Here is a 22,832-nt window from a genome sequence, read left to right on the forward strand (position 1 = left end):
GGAAATGGCGAAAGAATACAAAACTAATGATGTTTTATTTACTGTGGGTCAACTGTTTCAAAACTTCTGAGCAATCAGTTCAGGTCCACATAAAGGAAAGCAAGAGATTTTTAAAAATTAATTTAAGGGATGTGGGCATTGTTGGCATTTATTACCCATCCCCCGTTGCCCACAAGGTGGTGGGGAGCTGCCTCCGTGAACTGTTGAAGTCCCTATAGTGTAGGTACACCCACGGTGCTGTTAGGGAGAGTTCCAGGATTTTGACCCAGCAACAGTAACAGAACGCCGATATATTCCCAAGTCAGGATGATGAGTCACATTAAGTGTTGGCAACTGGATAACGTTTCTGAAATATACTCAAGACATCTTTAATGCTGATGAAACTGACATTTTCTATAAGCTGTTTTCAGGCAGAATGCTAGCTTTCATCAACAAAAATGCTGAGAGTGGAAAAAGATAAGCAGCAAATTATTTGCACCAACATGAGGAGGTAAAAAAGAAAGCTGCTGGAGATTGAAAATTTGAAAGACCTCGATATGGTGTCATTATTATTTTGCCATTTAATGTGCCTTCTTTTATTTTGTCAAGCATTGCTGTGTGGATGACCAGAGCTCTTTTCAATGAACGGTTGCGTCACCCTGACTGGCAGAAAATTTTCTTTCATCGTTAACAAGTACCTAAGACTAGAATTTATTGCTAAAATGCTGACAGCACTATAAATTCATTTTATCAGCAGAAGCAGCATCTGCAGCCAACATGAACGGAGATCACACACAGGTAACAATAGTTGACCCACAAGGGTGGGTGGAGAGAGGGAGAGAGAGAGAGAGAGAAAGAGTTCCTTCTTAACACAGGTTTTTGGATGTGATTACTCAAACAAGATTCCAATTCACTTTAACTGTTCATAAGAAAGTCCTGAAGTTCAGGTTGCTGAATGATATGATGCATGTTTTTTGAGCTAAATAATTAGTGCTCAACAAACTTAGATAACCTGATGGAATTCTTCCCTACTTTGTGGATTATCATGCTAATGACAGAATATGATTCAGAATGAAATGACTGAACTTTCCAATGTGCATTCAAGGGTTGCTTTAATGTTTTACGGTACTATAAAAGATTTTGAGTGTTCAGCCATGATCAGCCAAATGGAAAAGTAGGCGCGAAGGGCTCAATGGCCTCCTGGTCGATGCCCTCCACTGTTTCATTAAAATCACTTATACAAACTGGATAATTTCTTTTTTTCAAATTAATATTGCATACTCTGCAGTATTTTAATTACATACACAAAAGATTATTGAAAAGTTCTGTTTTTCTCCATTTACTACATTGTCTGAATTAAGTCATGAAATTAAAATTGCCAGTTTGCAAGATTTCATCACACCCAATCTTCTCTCATCTCCCTTTGAAGGCAACAACTTCATCCCACAATCCCACAGAAGACATAATCCTCTGCCATGCATATATTTCTTAGAAGTATCATGGACAGCAAGATCAGGAATGGGAATTCCAGCAAATATGTTCCTCCCCAAACCAGAAACACCGAGGCAAAATGCCCCATACTCCATTTTAGGAACCAATTTAGGCCAAACCTAGATTGTGACTGTTTTACTCAACTACTCACCAAGCAATTAGGAGAATTTTTACAAATCCATTTTTGAAAATTAGTGCTGCCATTAAGATCATACAACTAACCAGTTCATTAAATGATACTGAAATGTATTAATATATTCTGTGAGGTATATACGTTCTGAAATTTATTTTCATTATAGTTTCCAAACAATCTTATTGGAGTATTTATTTGTACCAGCAAACAAAGATTGGTGATGGGTGGAAAATTTTAATCGCATCAAGAACTTTGTTCTTTAAAATTTTAACAGAAGAGTGCTTGCTGAAAAGAACAAAAAGTTAAAAACTGACCCAATAGTACCCAGAAGTTAACGGAAAAAAACGAAAGGAAATTTGGTAAAACCAATTCTCAATGTGAATGATAAAATTCAATTTTACTCCAACAATGATAGCATGTACATTCAAGTAAAGAATGATTTACAAATAAATAGCAATGTGATTTTACTGTCAATACTGTTCCTTCAACAATTCGCACATGTTGTTTTACAATTATAGTTAGCCATATGCTCTGTAAATGAACATCAACAACTATAATTTATGCAACTATGGTTAAAGATATAAAAAATGGAGTTAAGAACAGATAAAATCAGACTTGCCCCAAAAACCACGCAGAATTTTGACTTTGAGACGGTCTAAATCAATAGATCAGCAGCAGAATAGCAATCAGCCAACACGGAAGCAGCAGAAAATGACTGTAGCACATGTTTTGCTTATATCCAACTGCCGAAAAGCACAATACCTCGTTGTGGTCACCAACGTGAGTGAGCTCACATCCTTTTACACAGCTAAATCATCCCGCCCAAAATAAAAACTACTCAACTGCTGCTGAAAGAAACAAGTATTGCAACATAATACTGAATTCTTAATAAGAACGTACCAACAAAAGCTTCATAAATGAATATGCTAATTAGGAGCACAGATATCAGTAGATTAATGCCTATTCTTACTAGTTATGCATTGACTGAAAAAATGTGTCCGTAACTTTATTGGAAACAGTCCGGAATTAAGATCTTGGATTTCTATGCTTCCATGCTGTTGTCTGTGTGCGTAAGATAGCTTAAACTTTAAAGCTTGGTAAGGACAACAAATTCATAAATATATTTCCTTATGTTTTTAAGACTAGGGCTACTCCTCCCTTCTCAAGAATGGCAAAATGTAAACCACACCTTCATCCTTTTTTTGTTTTCAGATTAATTCTTAGTTGAAAGATATGTAGTGATCAATGTATAAAAGGAATAACTTTCTATTTTAACAAACCTCACCTTGTGCAACACTGGAAAGCTGAATTGCAACACACATTGATGACCTTCCCATTTAAGGTATGTGGTTTAATATACATTTCTTTCTTGTTTGGTATGAAGTGAGCACTGTGGTCATTGAGTCATCTGGGTTACAGTAGCTGCACGAGGGTTCCTCTTTCACTGCCTTATAGTTTACACAGACACTGAACAAAATCCAGCAGAAATGCTATTCCAGTGGTATGAGAGTTGGGGGAGGAAGAGAGAAATGGGAACAGAACAAAGTTTGGTTTGTATCAACAGTAATGAAATTCTTTACATACTGTAAATATAGCTCAATAAACATTTAATCAACAAACTCTGGTTTAGTGCAGAAATCAAAAGCGAAATAGTTCAGCTACAAACATTTCAAGTTGCAGTTGCAAATTATTTTCATAACCAAAATTTTCATGAAATTTTATTTATCAGGAAGATACACATGCTGGCTCTTCGACCCTTTATATCTGCCCACGTAAAAACACTTTGCTTCCTCATGTCTGCCTGACAGTGGAGAAAATTAACAGCTATTACAATGACGACCTGTTCGGATAGTCAACGTGCGCTCCGCTTGTCAACCATTTAAAGATGGCACGACTTAAAATGGGATTTCTTTGTCTAGGTACAACAGAAATATTTAGTGGTAACTATATCCACAGTAAGGCGGCAGGGGAGTTAGAGCCTAGTCGTTAATGTAACCATTTATTTGCAAGTTTATATAAGATGGCCCATTTCAGCAGAATAAGTCCGTCAATTATGATTGTTAATTCTTCATAATTAGTTTCTGATCTGTTTAATACATCGTTTACGTATGAACATATAAATTAGGAGGAGTAGGCCACTTGGCTCCTCGAGTCTGCTCCACCATTCAATACGATTATCGCTGATCTGATTGTAACCTCAATTCCACATTCCTATCTATCCCCATAACCTTTCACCCATTTGCTATCCTTTTAAAAATGTTTTTTTTAAATAAATTTAGAGTACTCAATTCTTTTTTCCCCAATTAGGGGACAATTTAGCGTGGCCAATCCATCTATCATGCACATCTTTGGGGTTGTGGGGGCAAGACCCACGCAGACACAGGGAGAATGTGCAAACTCAACACGGACAGCGACCCAGGGCCGGGATCGAACCCGGGTCCTAAGCGCTGTGAGGTAGCAGTGCTAACCACTGCACCACCCCGACCCGTTTGCTTATCAAGAATCTATCTAGCATTGCCTTAAAAATATGCTCTTACCTGGGCAGCACAGTGGCTAGCATTGCTGCCTCATGGCGCCGAGGTAAGAGGTTCGATCCCGGCTCTGGGTCACTGTTCGTGTGGAGTTTGCACGTTGTCCCAGTGTTTGCGTGGGTTTCGCCCCCACAACCCAAAGATGTGCAGGCTAGGTGAATTGGCCACGCTAAATTGCCGCTTAATTGGAAAAATTAATTGGGCACTCTAAATTTATTTTTAAAAAGAGAAAAAAAAAATGCTCTTCCTCAAAAGGCAGTGGAAGCAGAGTTCCAAAGACTCACTATCTTCAGAGAAATGTTTTTTTCCTCATCTGTCTTAAATGGGCACCCCCTTATTTTTGAACGGTGACCATTCATTCTGGATTTTCCTGCAAGATGAAACAGCCTTTCCACATCCACCCTGTCAAAACCCCTCAGGATCTCATGTTTCAATCAAGTCGACCCTAAACTACAGTGGATACAAGCCTAGTCTGTCCAACCTTTCCTCACAAGACAACCCTCCCATTCCAGATGTAGGTTAACTTTATATTAGCACGTAATTTAAGTGGAAAATACGAAATTCAAAATAAGATTTTGCTGATCATGTGTGTTTTTTCTTTCTGCTGGTGGCATCATTGAATAAACATGCAATTTTTACTCCATTCAAAGTGAGTCACTTTGATGCGTGGCATCAATTCCTGTTCATACTGATGAGCAAAAGGATGTACAAAGGAAATGCATGCAGTAAAATTGCCAGCTATAGAAAATTGGAACCCAGGACAGGGTTTTATTGTAGAAATTCAAGATTATGCTTATAGTCAATAAAGATGGTTTGAACCTATGGCGCTTGGGTTACACAACTTCTGAATGCAAAGATTAACTTTTAATTTAAAAAATGTGAAACCTGTTTATTTGTGATGCATCTAATAGTAAGCACCAGAATTTCTGATACCCTCTTTGCTTAATTGCTCAGTTCAACATTTTGGGCCAAGGATATCCTCAAGCCAGTTATTTATTTTTCATTGTTTAAAATGCGGTCCTTTTCCCAACCCTTTTTTTCATTTACCAACAGTTGGTACTAGAGTTTATAATGTACTAGGGTGTATAGTAACACTGCATAAATTTAAAAGGTTTTTGATCTAATTCAAAAATATGCATATAACAAATTTATAAGCGATCATAGAATCCCTACAATACAGGCGGAGGTTATTTGGTCTATCGAGTCTACACCGACCCTCTGAAAGAGCACCCTACCCTACACCAGACCCCTGCCCTATCCCCATAACCTTTTGGACACAAGGGACAATTTAACATGGCCAATCCACCTAACCTGCAAATCTTTGGACTGTGGGAGGAAACTAGAGCACCCGGAGGAAACCCACGCAGACATGGGGAGAATGTGCAAACTGCACAGACAGTCACCCAAGGTTGGAATTGAACCCGGGTCCCTGGCACTGAGGCAGCGGTATTAACCACTTTGCCACCGTGCTGCCCGTGGTGAATGCAGTAATTGCATCACAAGATTACTTCCACAATTACTTCCACAAGATAATTGCAGTAATCACATAAATTAAATGCATAATTAAAAAAGATTAGCCGGACTTCCGGTGATGGCCATGAGGGGAGCTGTCACCCGGTAAACAGGCGGGTAGAAAGCTGGAATAATTTAAGCTCATAGGTTTATCCTCCAGTGTGGGATGTTTGAGGGATATTACGAGGCAAAAATCGAGTAAAACCCCGCACTCCAGATTTAGAGACCCTCGTGGCTGAGTGAAAGATAACATGGTGGACCTCGCCGTATCATTGGCTCCGTAGTGTGGCGATTAGGGGATTTTCACTGTTAGGCCATTGCAGTGTTAATGTAAGCATACTTGTGACAATAATAAAGATTATTAATTTCCGAAGTATAGACAGGTGATGCGGGAAGACCTGTCTCAGACGATTGAGGTGGCAGTAGCTCCCCTTTGCATGGCGATGGAAAGGGCGGAGCAGCGATTGGAGTCACAAGGCGCGACGATTTGGGAGGTGGAGAAGGTGGTCTTGGACCACAACGACTTGATTGTCTCTTTAGAGGCACAAGTATCAATGTTGATGGAAGCACACAAAGTCTTGAAAGCCAGGGTAGACGACCAGGAGAACCGGTCCAGGCGTGAGAACCCGAGGACAGTTGAGTTACCGGAGGGAGTTGAAGGTACGAGCGCTACCGAGTACGTGGCGAAGACGCTCGGGAAATTGGTCTAGGAGGGGGCCTTCATGAAATTCGTCCGGTTCCCCCCCCCCCCAAGGTGGTCCGGGCCCACCTGTCGCTGTGCCAGAAGTCGGAATCCAGGGATCCGTGCATGGGTGGTAATTGTACGTCTACACAATTATTTGGACAAGGAGCGAATTTTAAAGTGAGCGAAGGTCATGTTGGGTGGGCCTGGAACCGAGGCAGACCCAAATCCGGCTGGATCTTCTCATGAGGTGGATATGTTGGATCCTAATAGAGACGGGTGGGTGATTGAGAGTCCCCCTGTCAGGATTGTCACATGGAAAGTGAGGGGGGTTAAATGATGCGGTCAAAAGATCCCGGGTGTTTTCTCATTTGAAGAGCTTGAAAGCTGATGTAATCTTGCAGGATGACATTTGAGGGTTAGGGAACAGACAAGGCTAAGAAAGGGATGGGTGGGGCAGGCATTCCACTCAAATTTTGATGAGAGGTCGGGAGGGGTGTCAATCTTGTTTAACAGGAGGATGGCTTTTACAGAAGCCAATATTTTGACGGCCCTGGGGGTGTCATATGTGATGGTGAGTGGGATTTTGGAAGGCGCACTGGTGGTTTTAGCAAACATATATGCTCCGAGTTGAAATGACGTAGACTTTATTACGGTATTGGCAGCCATCCCAACCTTGACTCTCAGTTGAACATGGGGGGGGGGGGGGGGAGAGAAGAGAGGAGGCGGACGGGACTTTAACTTGGGTCGCGTCCCAAGTCTTTTGTAACTTTGGGGATGGGGAAAAAGCTGGCAGTGTTCATGGATCTGATGGGGAGTGGGGTGTAGACCTGTGGTGGTTTAGTTACCCGAGGGACCACGTGCATTGGGTCGGGTATACTCCCAAATAGATGTTTTTGTGGTGGGAAAAATCGATACTCCCAGGGGTAGTGGGGGCTGAGTACGCGGCGATTCTAATATCGGACCATACACCACATTATGTAACGAGAGGCTGAAGGTGGCCCGTGGAGGTTAAACACAGTGCTACTTGCTGACAAGGGGTTCTGTGTGAAGGTGACCTCGGCCAGAGGGAACTATATAGGTTCGGATCAAAACGTGGAAATTTCACCCTCTACGTTCTGGGAAGCGCTGAAGGCGGTGATCAGGGGGAGGTAAACTCATGCAAGACCCACAGGGGCACGGTTGGGAGGGTGGACAGGCAGAGGTTGGTTGATTAAATTCTAGAGTTCTACCGGCAGTACTCCACAGCCCCAACTACGGAGCTGTTAGCAAAGAGAAAGAGGTTACAAATGGAATTTGAATTGGTATCGACTGGGAAGGCGGTGAACTAACTTTGTCTCTCGCGAGGGGCATTTTATGAGAATGGTGATAAGACCAGCCGCCTATTGGTGAACCAGCTGAGGCGGCAGGTGAGGACAAGGGGGAGGGCTGGTTCCAGTGCCAGACAAGATTAACGGCGGTGCGTTTGAGGCATTCACCAGGGACTGTATAAGTCTGAGCCCCTGCAGAGGGCTCGAGGATGGACCATTTTTTGGACATCCCAATGATGCAGAGGGTGAAAGGGAGGGGTTGCAAGTGCCATTGGGGCTGGAGGAGGTTATGGAGTGCATCAGTTCCATGCAATTGGGGAAGGTACCGGGGCAAGATGGAATCCCAGTGGATCTTTACAAGCAGTTTACAGCATTACTGACACCACATTTATTGGGGATGTTCAATGAATCTCTGTCACGGGGAGAGCTGTTGGCCACATTGGCGCAGGCGCGATCTCCCTGATCCCGAAGGACAAAGATCCTGTGGAGTGTGGGTCTTACCGTCCTATCTCTTTATTGAACACCAATGCAAAGGTACAAATAAGGTTCTGGTGAAGCGCCTGGAGGGTTGTTACCAGAAGTGATCTCTGGGGACCAGACTGGGTTTGTCAAGGGCTGACAGTTGTCAGATAATATCAAGCAACTTTTGAATGTGGTCATGTCCCCATCTAGGGAGAAAGTACCTGAAGTAATCATCTCCATGGATGCAGAGAAGGTTTTTGATCAGATGGAGTGGAGGTACCTCTTCGAAGTTCTGGGATGACTTGGGTTTGGGCCAATATTTATCTCCTGGGTGAGACTGTTGTATAGTGCTCCCACAGCAAGTGTCCAGACTAACACGGTGAACTCAGGGTATTTCCGGCTGAAAAGGGACACAAAGCAAGGATGCCCGTTGCACCCATTGTTGTTCGCACTGGCAATCCAACAGTTGGCCATCGCGCTTAGGTCGTCGAATGGGCAGAGAGGTATTGAGGAAAGGGGGCAGGGAACATAAGGTATAACTTTATGTAGATAATCTGTTGCTGTACGCTTTTGACCCTCTATCTAGTGTGGGGAAGATAATGGAGCTGCTAAGGAATTTTGGCTCCATTTCAGGGTCACGGTGAATGTGAGCAACAGCCAAATTTTCCCTGTTAAACCCCCTGGGAAGGGGGGGCAGGTTTGGGAACGCTGCCATTGAAGCTGGACAAGACAAAGTTTAGATACCTAGTTATTCAGGTGGCACATGACTGGGCCCTGTGCATAAATTGAACTTGGCCAGTGTGGTAGAGGAGGTGGAAGAGGACTTGAAGAGTTGGGATGCCCTCCTGCTCTCATTGGTGGTTAGAGTGCAGACAATTAAAATGAACATTCTGCTGAGATTCTTATTTGTGCTCCTGTCTTTCCCGAACTTCCTCCCCAAATCTTTATTTGTTGGGGTGGACAAGTTAATCATGGCCTTTGTGTGGGCGGGTAAGACTCCCAGGATTCAAAGAGTCTTTCAGCAGAGGGGATGACGTTCGTGAGGGCTGGCATTACCAAATCTAATGTTCTACTCCTGAGCGGTGAACATTGAGAAGATGCAAGGGTGGTTTTGGAAGCTGGGGTCGGGATGGAGGAAGATGGAGGCCTCTTGTGTAGGGTCGTGTCTACGAGCGCTGCTTACTGCCTCTCTCCCATTCTCTCTGGTCAGATTTGTAACGAGCCCAGTAATGATGGCATTACTAAGAATCTGGAACCAATGCAGGCAGCATTTTAGATTGGGGGGCAAGTCATTATTGTCGCCAATTTGCAGGAACAGTAAGTTTGCGCAGTCAGGGATGGATGCAACGTACAAGATTTGGAAGAGGGAGGGGGTTGAGAGGTTCAGGGATCTGATTGTGGAAGGTAGGTTCAACCCCCAAAAGGGAACGCATTTAGATATCTGCAGGTTAATCTGGAGTTAAATGTCTAACGTTGACCATGAAACCATTGTCGATTGTCATAAAAACCCATCTGGTTCACTAATGTCCTTTAGGGAAGGAAATCTGTCGCCCGTACCTGGTCTGGCCTACAAGTGAACGAAGAACAAAGAAAATTGCGGCCCGTCTGAACTAAAAACCTCTACCCTTCCAGGGACCATATCCCTCTATTTCCAACAAAAGAGAAAATGCTGGAAAATCTCAGCAGGTCTGGCAGCATCTCTAGGGAGAGAAAAGAGCTAACGTTTTGAGTCCGATGACTCTTTTCATCAGACTCGAAACGTTAGCTCAGCTTTGACAAAGCGTCATTGGACTCGAAACGTTAGCTCTTTTCTCTCCCTAAAGATGCTGCCAGACCTGCTGGGATTTTCCAGCATTTTTTCTTTCGTTTCAGATTCCAGCAGCCGCAGTAATTTGTTTTTATCCCTCGATGTCCATCCTGTTCATGTATTTGTCAAGACACCCCTTAAAAGTCACTATCGTATCTGCTTCCACTATCTCCCTCGGCAGCGAGTTCCGGGCTCCCACCTCCCTGTGTACCAAACTTGCCTCGTACATCTCCTTTAAACCTTGCCCCTCGCACTTAAACCTATGCCCCCGAGTAATTGGGAAAAAGCTTCTGACTATCCACTCTGTCCATGTCCCTCATAATCTTGTAGACTTCTATCAGGTCACCCCTCAACTTCAATCGTTCCGACATTCGACTTCCGGTTGCGGCGATGACCAGCTAAGCCGCACGTTTCGGCGGCTCCAGCTTAGACGGACCTTCGGGCTCTTTTAAGAGCCCCAACTGGAATTTTTTTTTCGACGAAACCCGGTGTGGGGTGAAGCGACAGGGAGTCCCCCCCAGTGGGAAAGAAAAAGATCGGCGGCGGCGGCCAGATCCCGGAGCAAGATGGCATTGGAGGGAGCCCAGGCGACATGGGGATCGGACCAGGATGAATTTTTAAGACGGTGTGTGGAGCTGCTTAAGAAGGAGGTGCTGGCCCCAATGCTACAGGCAATCGAGGGGCTTAAAGAGACACAAAAGGCCCAGGAGATAGAGCTCCGTGTGGTGGAGCAGAAGGTAACGGACAACGAGGACGAGATCCTGGGCCTAGAGGTCAAAATGCAGACGCACGAGGCACTCCATAAGAAGTGCATCGAAAGAATTGAAGTCCTAGAAAATAGATCAAGGAGAAAGAACCTCCGGATCCTGGGTCTCCCCGAGGGAGTGGAAGGAGCTGACGGCGGGGCTTATGCGAGCACGATGCTACGCTCGCTAATGGGAGCTAAGGCCCCCTCGGGCCCCTTGGAAGTGGAAGGGGCCCACCGGGTCCCTGCGAGGAGACCAAAGGCTGGAGAACCACCTAGGGCGATGATCGTGCGATTTCACGCTTCAATGATAGAGAGGTTGTTCTGAGATGGGCCAAGAAGGTACGAAGTAGCAGATGGGAGAATGCGGTGATACGAGTGTATCAGGATTGGAGTGCGGAGGTGGCGAGAAGGAGGGCGAGTTTCAATCGAGCCAAGGAGGTGCTGCATAAGAAGAAAGTGAAGCTCGGGATGTTGCAGCCGCGCGATTATGGGTCACGCACCAGGATAGACATTACTATTTTGAAACGTCGGAAGAAGCATGGACCTTCATTCAAAAAGAGAAACTGGACCAGAACTGAGGGACTGATGTTGGAGGGGAAACGACAATGCTGATGTATAGAGGTGCAAATTGGGGAGGGGGGACACTGAGAAATGTGGGCGCCGGTGGGGGGGAAAAAAGAGACACAGGCGGGGGATGGGGAATGGAAACAGAGCGGTAGGGGGAGCTGCGCCATGGGGGGCGGGATGGTTCTAGAAAGCGCGGGGTTTCTTTTTCTTTTCCCGCGCCAGAGAGATGATGGCGGGTAGATAGGCGCAAGGAGGATGGGAGTTCCTCACACGGGGGGGGGGGGGTCAAGGAGAGAGCGGGAGAAGCCGGGGTCTGTTGAAGTCAGCTGACTTTCGGAAGCAATATGGGGGGAGTAACCATGCAAGATGGGATCTAGCGGGGGGGGGGGGGGGGGAAGAGAGAGAGAGACAACTGGGTTGCTGCTGCTGAGATCGAAAGGGAGCTGGTAAGAGAAAAGGTGGTCGAGGCGGGAATGCGCCGCCTGGGGGATGGGTGGGTGCGCGGAACCGGGACGTGGGACTGGCCCAGAGAGGGTGATGGGTAGTCGACAGGGGAGGGGGGCGGGCAGCCCCCAGTCCGGCTGATCACGTGGAACGTGAGAGGCCTAAATGGGCCGATTAAGAGGGCCCGAGTGTTCGCGCACTTAAAAGGACTGAAGGCAGACGTGGCCATGTTTCAAGAGATGCATCTGAAGTTGGCGGACCAGGTTAGGTTAAGGAAAGGATGGGTGGGACAGGTGTTCCACTCAGGGCTGGACGCAAAGAATAGAGGGGTGGCCATATTGGTGGGGAAACGGGTGTCGTTCGAGGCTAGAAACATTGTAGCGGACAGCGGGGGCAGATATGTGATGGTGAGTGGCAGACTGCAGGGAATGGAGGTCGTGCTGGTCAACGTATATGCCCCGAACTGGGATGATGCGGGATTTATGAAGCAGATGCTGGGAAGCATCCCGGACCTGGAGGTAGGAAACCTGGTAATGGGGGGGGGGGACTTCAACACCGTGCTAGACCCAGGGTTAGATAGATCTAGATCCAGGACCGGAAGAAGTTCTCCTTTTTCTCCCATGTCCATAAGGTATACTCCCGGATAGATTTCTTCGTTTTGGGAAGGTCACTGATTTTGAGGGTGGAAGGAACGGAGTACTCGGCCATAGCTGTTTCAGACCATGCCCCACATTGGGTGGATCTGGAACTAGGAGAGGAGAGGGAACAGCGTCCACTCTGGCGACTGGATGTGGGATTATTGGGGGATGAGGGAGTCTGCGGAAGGGTGCGGGGATGTATCGAAAGGTACCTGGAGGCCAATGATGATGGGGAAGTCCGAGTGGGGGTAGTATGGGAAGCGCTGAAGGCGGTGGTCAGGGGAGAGTTGATCTCCATCAGGGCTCTCAAGGGGAAAACAGAGGCCAAAGAGGGGGAAAGATTACTGGGGGAGATTTTGAGTGTGGATAAAAAATATGCAGAGGCCCCGGACGAAGGACTATATAGGGAGAGGCGACGACTCCAGACGGAGTTTGACCTGCTGACCACAGGGAGGGCAGAGGCACAGTGGAGGAAGGCACAGGGGATGTGATATGAATATGGGGAAAAGGCGAGTCGCCTGTTGGCCCACCAGCTTCGTAAGAGGACAGCGGCGAGGGAAATAGGGGGAGTTAGGGATGAAACGGGAACCACGGTGCGGAGAGCAGGGAAGGTAAATGAGGTGTTCAAGACCTTTTATGAGAGGTTATATAGGTCCCAACCCCCGGAGGGAAAAGAGGGGATTGAGCAGTTTCTGGTCCAACTAAGGTTCCCGAGGGTGGAGGAGCAGGAGATGGCAGGCCTGGGGGCGCCAATTGGGGTGGACGAGGTGACCAAAGGGCTGGGGAACATGCAGACAGGGAAGGCCCCGGGACCTGACAGGTTCCCGGTGGAATTTTACAGGAAATACGTGGACTTGTTGGCCCCGCTGCTGGTAAGAACCTTTAACGAGGCCAGAGAAGGGGGGACCCTACCCCCGACAATGTCGGAGGCGACGATATCATTAATCCTTAAGCGAGATAAAGACCCGCTGCAATGCGGGTCTTATAGGCCTATCTCGCTCCTGAATGTGGACGCCAAGTTGCTGGCAAAAGTGCTGACAATGAGGATAGAGGATTGTGTCCCGGGGGTGGTGCACGAAGATCAGACAGAGTTCATAAAGGGGAGACAATTGAATGTCAATGTGCGACGGCTATTGGGGGTGATAATGATGCCCCCAGCAGAGGGGGAGGCAGAGATAGTGGCGGCAATGGATGCAGAGAAGGCATCTGATAGGGTAAAGTGGGAGTACCTATGGGAGGTGCTGAGGAGGTTCGGGTTTGGGGAGGGGTTTGTCAGCTGGGTCAAACTCCTCTATGGGGCCCCAATGGCAAGTGTAGTCACAAATCGGCAAAGGTCGGAGTATTTTCGACTACATAGGGGAACAAGACAGGGATGCCCGCTGTCCCCATTACTGTTCGCGCTGGCAATTGAACCACTGGCCATAGCGCTGAGACACTCCAGGAAATGGAGAGGGGTGGTTAGAGGGGGAGAGGAACACCGAGTGTCACTCTACGCAGATGACCTACTGCTGTATGTGGCGGATCCAGTGGGGGGGATGACAGAGGTCATGCAGATATTGAGGGAGTTTGGAGATTTCTCAGGATATAGGCTGAACATGGGAAAGAGTGAGCTTTTCGTGATACACCCTGGGGACCAGAGTAGAGGGATAGATGGCCTGCCGCTAAGGAGAGTGGAAAGAAACTTCCGATACCTGGGGATTCAGATAGCCAGGAGCTGGGGAACCTTACTCAGACTCAATCTGACTCGGCTGGTGGAGCAAATGGAAGAGGATTTCAAAAGGTGGGATATGCAGCCGCTGTCACTGGCGGGAAGAGTGCAGGCGATTAAGATGATGGTCCTCCCGAGGTTCCTATTTGTGTTTCAATGTCTCCCTATATTGATCACGAAGGCCTTTTTCAAAAAAATAGATAGGAGCATCATGAGCTTTGTGTGGGCAGGGAAGGCCCCGAGGGTAAGGAGGGGGTTCCTGCAACGTAGCAGGGACAGAGGGGGACTGGCGTTGCCGAATTTGGGCGACTATTACTGGGCCGCCAATGTGGCGATGATCCGTAAGTGGATGATAGAGGGAGAGGGGGTGGCGTTGAAAAGGCTGGAGATGGTGTCCTGTAAAGGAACGAGCTTAAAAGCGCTGGTGACGGCGCCACTACCGCTCTCCCCGAAAAGGTTTACCACGAACCCAGTGGTGGCGGCAACATTAAATATCTGGGGGCAATGGAGGCGACAGAGGGGTGTGCTGGGAGCCTCGGTGTGGTCCCCGATCAGGAACAACCATAGGTTTGCCTCAGCGAGGTTGGACGGAGGGTTCCAGAGCTGGCACCGGGCAGGAATTTGGAGAGTGGGAGACTTATTTATAGACGGGACGTTTGCGAGCTTGGGAGCGCTAGAGGAAAAGTATGAGCTGCCTCCGGGGAATATCTTTAGGTATATGCAGGTGAGGGCATTCACAAGACAACAGGTGAGGGAATTTCCGCTGCTCCCGACACAGGGGATCCAGGATAGAGTGCTTTCGGGGTGTGGGTCGGGGAGGGCAAAGTGTCCGAAATATACCGGGAGATGAGAGAAGACGGGGAGGAGCAGGTAGAAGAACTGAAAGGAAAATGGGAAGAAGAGCTCAGGGAGGAGATTGAGGAGGGTTTGCGGGCTGATGCCCTAAGTAGGGTAAATTCCTCTTCCTCGTGTGCCAGGCTTAGCCTGGTCGAATTTAAGGTGCTACATAGAGCACACATAACGGGAGCGAGGTTGAGCAGGTTCTTCGGAGTGGAGGACAAGTGCGGGAGGTGCGGGGGAAGCCCGGCGAACCACACACATATGTTTTGGTCGTGTCCGGCACTGGAGGGGTATTGGAGGGGAGTGGCGGGAGTGATCTCGAAGGTGGTGAAGGTCCGGGTCAAGGCAAGCTCGGGGTTAGCTATATTTGGGGTAGCGGATGAGCCGGGAGTGCAGGAGGCGAAAGAGGCCGATATTGTGGCATTTGTGTCCCTAGTAGCCCGGCGTAGGATTTTACTCATGTGGAAGGAAGCGAAACCCCCCCGGTGTGGAGGCCTGGATAAACGATATGGCAGGGTACATAAAGCTGGAGCGGATGAAGTTTGCGCTGAGAGGATCGGCTCAGGGGTTCACCAGGCGGTGGCAACCGTTCCTCGACTATCTAGCGGAACGTTAGGGGACAAATAGATAGCCAGCAGCAGCAGCCCAGAGGGGGGGGGGGGGGGGGGGGGGGGGGGGGGAGGGAGGGAAGGGGTAAATTGTTTGTGTTCTAGATGGGGTGAAGGGGCAGGGGGAGCACTATTTTGTGTTATTTTGTTAGTTCACTATTTTATTTAAACAATGTTATCTATCAGTTATCATGTTACCGTTTTTGTTGATTTGTAAGGGGGAAAAATTGTTTTTGAAACTTTAATAAAATATATATATTTTTTAAAACTTCCATCGTTCCAGTGAGAACAAACCAAGTTTTTCCACCCTCTCCTCATAGCTAATGCCCTTCATACCAGGCAACATCCAGGTAAATCTTTTCTGTACCTTCTCCAAAGCCTCCACATCCTTCAGGGAGCGTCGCAACCAGAATTGAACACTATATTCCAAGTGCGGCCTATCTAAGGTTCTATACAACTGCAACATGACATGCCAATTTTTAAACTCAATGTGACGGCCAATGAATGTAAGCATGCCATATGCCTTCTTTACTACCTTCTCCACCCGAGTTGCCACTTTCAGTGACCTGTGTACCTGCACACCCAAATCCCTCTGCCTATCAATACACTTTAAGGGTTCTGCCATTTACTGTATATTTCCCATGTGACTCCAGATCCACAACATTGTGTTGACTATTAACTGCCCTGTCAAGGGAAATTAAGAATTGGCTATAAATGCTGGCACAGCCTGCGACGCCCACGTCCCATGAATAATAAAAAATAAATAGCCCAGTGATGAGTCCTGCTCAGATGGAGGTCGGCAGTGCCACCTAGGGCCTTGGCATGGTTGGCAGAATTTCTGAGATTGGAAATGATTAAGTATGCCATCAGAGGGTCAGAGGAAGGGTTTTATTCCTGCTGGAAGCTGTTCATTGCCTTCTTCAAGGACCAGTTTGTGGCCAGCAGGTGGAAGGGGGTGGAGATCTGTAAGGGATCTTGAGGGTATTACTGTTTGTTAAAACAAAAAATTTGTATTATATTTGAGTGTTTTTCATGTGTGAGATTTTTGCAGTGTTTGGAATAAAAGTATATTGTTAAAAAGAGGAGCAGATTAAAAACTTAAACTGAAATTAAACATAATGCCTTTTTTAAATGTTTGACAGCCCCTAAAATCTTTATTTTATATCTACATACAATCTATTGATATCTATGTATATATTAAAACTTTTGCATTTCCTGTTCACTTTGCCCTTACTTCTTATGTTATAATTCTTGAGTAATGCTTTTAGGTCAACATTTACTCGTATCCTAAAGTTGCAGACCCTTGATCACAAGGCAGTGTTGTCATACAAAATTGTAATGCAGATCTGCTTCCACAAGGTGGTGCTCTGATGTAGGTTATGCTGGTCTACAAGTTGTTGTCTCATTCTAAATCAGCTAAAAGTTTTTCCCAATCTTATGTAATACAACCTGTTTCCATTTTAATCTTGACAAGATTACTTTCTCGTCTTCCAGTCCCTGATTCCTACCACCTCTCCAATATTGCTGGCTGTTTTTTCATTGGTCCCCAGCCAGCAGGTGCCATCTCTATCTCATTCGTAGTTCCTGCCAACATCCTCTGTCCACCTCCTCTATATGGCCTGCTATAGTCTCCTACTTTTTATGCTCTTGCACTGCATGGAAAGCTTTTCAAAAGATAATTGTCAATTAGAAACTTTGCTTGAAACTTCAGTGCTCTGTTCCAAGACCTTCTTGAAAATGCTGGAAAATCTCAGTCTCCGCTCCTGCTAAGTGTTGTTGCTGGCTGGCCCCACTTTGAACACTACATTATTTTTAAAGTTCTAATTGCAAGCGTGCTAGACAGAGAAAAGGAATAAGGATGGAGAAAATGGGAAGGAGTAATTCATAATAATGGCCATGCTGATTGGGAGAAGGATTTCAACTGGCAGTGACAGTGGTAAGTGTAGCAAGAAAAAGAAACACAGATTTAAGAAAACAAGCTTTAAAAAAGAGAAGTAGAATATGAAAGACATGGTGAAATAAAATGACATAACCATGAGACACCGCAACCTCCAATTTACAATCAAATCCACAGAAGACAAACTGCTCATTGCCATCTTGCCCCTGCATCCAAGAAGTTATAAAGAACACATTCCTAACTGTGACCACAAATCATCATGTTTGCTGTGGGGTAAGATTCCCAGAAAACTCTGTTAAAAGCTTAGAACTAACTTTAAACCTAATAGGCTTTCTATCTCGAGGAAAGTCCTTTAAATCTAAAGTCAGGGAGGGGGCGGTCGAGCTCTTTTGCTCGATAGAAAATCGGCATCACAGTTCACCAATAAAAGAACAGTTTTGACTTCTTCTACCATTAGCTTCAGCTGCCATCACAACCCACCCATGCTCCCATTTTGACTAGAATTATGTTACCACTGTCCTCAAAAGGCGTGGACTATAGGATTCCAAAAAGCATTTCACCAACACCAAACTTGGCTAAAAAGCCTCTATTAAACAAATGTTTCATTTCTAGTTAGCTGTAACCCAAATCAACACGGTGGCACAGTGGTTAGCACTGCAGCTTCACGGTGCCGAGGTCCCAGGTTCGATCCTGGCCCTGGGTCAGTCTGTGTGGTGTTTGCACATTGTCCCCGTGTTTGCGTAGGTCTCACCACCACAACGCAAAAAGATGTGCAGCAGGTGAATTGGCCACACTAAATTGCCCCTTAATTGGAAAAAAAGAATTGAGTACTCTAAATTAAAAAAAAAACTATAACCACAGTAAACAAGATTAGGATTTTTTAAGCAAAATGTTTTTAAGCAAAATGTGAGTACAGAAGCAGCTTAGGTTTCCTACTTTCACTATCTTACCCATTATATCACAAATTATTAATAAAGCATTTGGCACTCTTGACCATAGTCGATTTCGGCGGGAGAATCAGCTGGTGAGTCAGTTTCAGCGGGAGCAGTGCGGAAGTGGTTGCTGGGAGGTAAGTCTGTCCTTTAAAAGCACTTGTCTTTGCAGGGGCAGGCCAGTCGATTTCGGCGGGAGTGGAGCTGGCTGGTTAGTCAATTTCAGCAGGAGCTGAGAATTATTTTTTTTAAAAATTAGTGTTTTAGGCGGGAACAGGAAGTCGACCCGCGGACGTCTGGGAAGACCCTCACCAATAAATTCTGGTGGAGAGGAAACCCGAGACACTACACGTGTAGTGTCTCCCACCCACCCTCCTCCTCTAACCTAATAATAAAACCCATTGGTCTGAGGTAAGTACCATATTTTATTATATTATTATTATTTTTTATAAAAAATTTAATTTAGTTGTTAGCCAGATCTTGGTAGAAAGTTAGAGGAATGCCAGGGAAGGGAGTGCAATGTTCCTCCTGCAGGATGTTTGAGGTGAGGGATGCAGTTAGTGTCCCTGCTGATTTTACCTGCAGGAAGTGCTGCCATCTCCAGCTCCTCCAAGACCGAGTTAGGGAACTGGAGCTGGAGTTGGAAGAACTTCGGATCATTCGGGAGGCAGAAGGGGTCATAGATAGCAGCTTCAGGGAATTAGTTACACCAAAGATTGGAGATAGGTGGGTAACTGTAAGAGGGACTGGGAAAAAGCAGTCAGTGCAGGGATCCCCTGCGGCCGTTCCCCTGAGAAACAAGTATACCGCTTTGGATACTTGTGTGGGGGGGGGGGGGGGGGGGGGGGGGGGGGGCGACTTACCAGGGGTAAGCCATGGGGTACGGGCCTCTGGCACGGAGTCTGTCCCTGTTGCTCAGAAGGGAAGGGGGGAAGAGGAGCAGAGCATTAGTAATTGGGGACTCTATAGTCAGGGGCACAGATAGGAGATTTTGTGGGAGCGTGAGAGACTCACGTTTGGTATGTTGCCTCCCAGGTGCAAGGGTACGTGATGTCTCGGATCGTGTTTTCCGGGTCCTTAGGGGGGAGGGGGAGCAGCCCCAAGTCGTGGTCCACATTGGCACTAACGACATAGGTAGGAAAGGGGACAAGGATGTCAGGCAGGCTTTCAGGGAGCTAGGATGGAAGCTCAGAACTAGAACAAACAGAGTTGTTATCTCTGGGTTGTTGCCCGTGCCACGTGATAGTGAGATGAGGAATAGGGAGAGAGAGCATTTAAACACGTGGCTACAGGGATGGTGCAGGCGGGAGGGATTCAGATTTCTGGATAACTGGGGCTCTTTCTGGGGAAGGTGGGACCTCTACAGACAGGATGGTCTACATCTGAACCTGAGGGGCACAAATATCCTGGGGGGGAGATTTGTTAGTGCTCTTTGGGGGGGTTTAAACTAATGCAGCAGGGGCATGGGAACCTGGATTGTAGTTTTAGGGTAAGGGAGAATGAGAGTATAGAGGTCAGGAGCACAGATTTGACGTCGCAGGAGGGGGCCAGTGTTCAGGTAGGTGGTTTGAAGTGTGTCTACTTCAATGCCAGGAGTATACGAAACAAGGTAGGGGAACTGGCAGCATGGGTTGGTACCTGGGACTTCGATGTTGTGGCCATTTCGGAGACATGGATAGAGCAGGGACAGGAATGGATGTTGCAGGTTCCGGGGTTTAGGTGTTTTAGTAAGCTCAGAGAAGGAGGCAAAAGAGGGGGAGGTGTGGCACTGCTAGTCAAGAGCAGTATCACGGTGGCGGAGAGGATGCTAGATGGGGACTCTTCTTCCGAGGTAGTATGGGCTGAAGTTAGAAACAGGAAAGGAGAGGTCACCCTGTTGGGAGTTTTTTATAGGCCTCCTAATAGTTCTAGGGATGTAGAGGAAAGGATGGCGAAGATGATTCTGGATAAGAGCGAAAGTAACAGGGTAGTTATTATGGGAGACTTTAACTTTCCAAATATTGACTGGAAAAGATATAGTTCGAGTACAATAGATGGGTCGTTTTTTGTACAGTGTGTGCAGGAGGGTTTCCTGAAACAATATGTTGACAGGCCAACAAGAGGCGAGGCCATGTTGGATTTGGTTTTGGGTAATGAACCAGGCCAGGTGTTGGATTTGGAGGTAGGAGAGCACTTTGGGGACAGTGACCACAATTCGGTGACGTTTACGTTAATGATGGAAAGGGATAAGTATACACCGCAGGGCAAGAGTTATAGCTGGGGGAAGGGCAATTATGATGCCATTAGACGTGACTTGGGGGGGATAAGGTGGAGAAGTAAGCTGCAAGTGTTGGGCACACTGGATAAGTGGGGCTTGTTCAAGGATCAGCTACTGCGTGTTCTTGATAAGTATGTACCGGTCAGGCAGGGAGGAAGGCGTCGAGCGAGGGAACCGTGGTTTACCAAGGAAGTGGAATCTCTTGTTAAGAGGAAGAAGGAGGCCTATGTGAAGATGAGGTGTGAAGTTTCAGTTGGGGCGATGGATAGTTACAAGGTAGCGAGGAAGGATCTAAAGAGAGAGCTAAGACGAGCAAGGAGGGGACATGAGAAGTATTTGGCAGGAAGGATCAAGGAAAACCCAAAAGCTTTCTATAGGTATGTCAGGAATAAGCGAATGACTAGGGAAAGAGTAGGACCAGTCAAGGACAGGGATGGGAAATTGTGTGTGGAGTCTGAAGAGATAGGCGAGATACTAAATGAATATTTTTCGTCAGTATTCACTCAGGAAAAAGATAATGTTGTGGAGGAGAATGCTGAGCCGCAGGCTAATAGAATAGATGGCATTGAGGTGCGTAGGGAAGAGGTGTTGGCAATTCTGGACAGGCTGAAAATAGATAAGTCCCCGGGACCTGATGGGATTTATCCTAGGATTCTCTGGGAGGCCAGGGAAGAGATTGCTGGACCTTTGGCTTTGATTTTTATGTCATCATTGGCTACAGGAATAGTGCCAGAGGACTGGAGGACAGCAAATGTGGTCCCTTTGTTCAAAAAGGGGAGCAGAGACAACCCCGGCAACTATAGACCGGTGAGCCTCACGTCTGTAGTGGGTAAAGTCTTGGAGGGGATTATAAGAGACAAGATTTATAATCATCTAGATAGGAATAATATGATCAGGGATAGTCAGCATGGCTTTGTGAAGGGTAGGTCATGCCTCACAAACCTTATTGAGTTCTTTGAGAAGGTGACTGAACAGGTAGATGAGGGTAGAGCAGTTGATGTGGTGTATATGGATTTCAGCAAAGCGTTTGATAAGGTTCCCCACGGTAGGCTATTGCAGAAAATACGGAGGCTGGGGATTGAGGGTGATTTAGAGATGTGGATCAGAAATTGGCTAGCTGAAAGAAGACAGAGGGTGGTGGTTGATGGGAAATGTTCAGAATGGAGTACAGTCACAAGTGGAGTACCACAAGGATCTGTTCTGGGGCCGTTGCTGTTTGTCATTTTTATCAATGACCTAGAGGAAGGCGCAGAAGGGTGGGTGAGTAAATTTGCAGACGATACTAAAGTCGGTGGTGTTGTCGATAGTGTGGAAGGATGTAGCAGGTTACAGAGGGATATAGATAAGCTGCAGAGCTGGGCTGAGAGGTGGCAAATGGAGTTTAATGTAGAGAAGTGTGAGGTGATTCACTTTGGAAGGAATAACAGGAATGCGGAATATTTGGCTAATGGTAAAGTGCTTGAAAGTGTGGATGAGCAGAGGGATCTAGGTGTCCATGTACATAGATCCCTGAAAGTTGCCACCCAGGTTGATAGGGTTGTGAAGAAGGCCTATGGAGTGTTGGCCTTTATTGGTAGAGGGATTGAGTTCCGGAGTCGGGAGGTCATGTTGCAGTTGTACAGAACTCTGGTTCGGCCGCATTTGGAGTATTGCGTACAGTTCTGGTCACCGCATTATAGGAAGGACGTGGAGGCTTTGGAGCGGGTGCAGAGGAGATTTACCAGGATGTTGCCTGGTATGGAGGGAAAATCTTATGAGGAAAGGCTGATGGACTTGAGGTTGTTTTCGTTGGAGAGAAGAAGGTTAAGAGGAGACTTAATAGAGGCATACAAAATGATCAGGGGGTTGGATAGGGTGGACAGTGAGAGCCTTCTCCCGCGGATGGATATGGCTGGCACGAGGGGACATAACTTTAAACTGAGGGGTAATAGATATAGGACAGAGGTCAGAGGTAGGTTCTTTACGCAAAGAGTAGTGAGGCCGTGGACTGCCCTACCTGCTACAGTAGTGAACTCGCCAACATTGAGGGCATTTAAAAGTTTATTGGATAAACATATGGATGATAATGGCATAGTGTAGGTTAGATGGCTTTTGTTTCGGTGCAACATCGTGGGCCGAAGGGCCTGTACTGCGCTGTATTGTTCTATGTTCTATGTTCCTTCCGAAGCACCGTTTGAAGTTTGACTGTATGACAAGTCTAATTTGAAATGATCCCAAACATGAAGTTACTACCTCAGGTAGGTGTGCCAGCTGACAGCCTTCAGCTGCCATAGCCATAAGTTGTGG

At 46.7% G+C, this 22,832-nt stretch overlaps 1 protein-coding gene across 9 annotated transcripts in view; it reads right to left on the reverse strand.

Annotated features, from left to right (window-relative positions):
- kmt2e (lysine (K)-specific methyltransferase 2E) overlaps positions 1 to 22,832 on the reverse strand; it is a 192,640-nt gene that overhangs the window by 116,956 nt on the left and 52,852 nt on the right. For 8 of the 9 annotated variants that reach the window (XM_072471303.1, XM_072471301.1, XM_072471299.1 and 5 more), the window contains exon 2: positions 2,889 to 3,093. The exons of the other annotated variant lie outside the window; for it this stretch is intronic. In XM_072471303.1, coding sequence (XP_072327404.1) covers positions 2,889 to 2,965 — 77 coding nt within the window. In that variant the 5' untranslated portion in view covers positions 2,966 to 3,093. The remainder of the gene's footprint in view (positions 1 to 2,888; positions 3,094 to 22,832) is intronic. 9 annotated transcript variants of the gene reach the window in all.

This window comes from Scyliorhinus torazame, chromosome 13 (assembly GCF_047496885.1).
Source record: "Scyliorhinus torazame isolate Kashiwa2021f chromosome 13, sScyTor2.1, whole genome shotgun sequence".
Classification (NCBI taxonomy): Eukaryota; Metazoa; Chordata; class Chondrichthyes; order Carcharhiniformes; family Scyliorhinidae; genus Scyliorhinus; species Scyliorhinus torazame.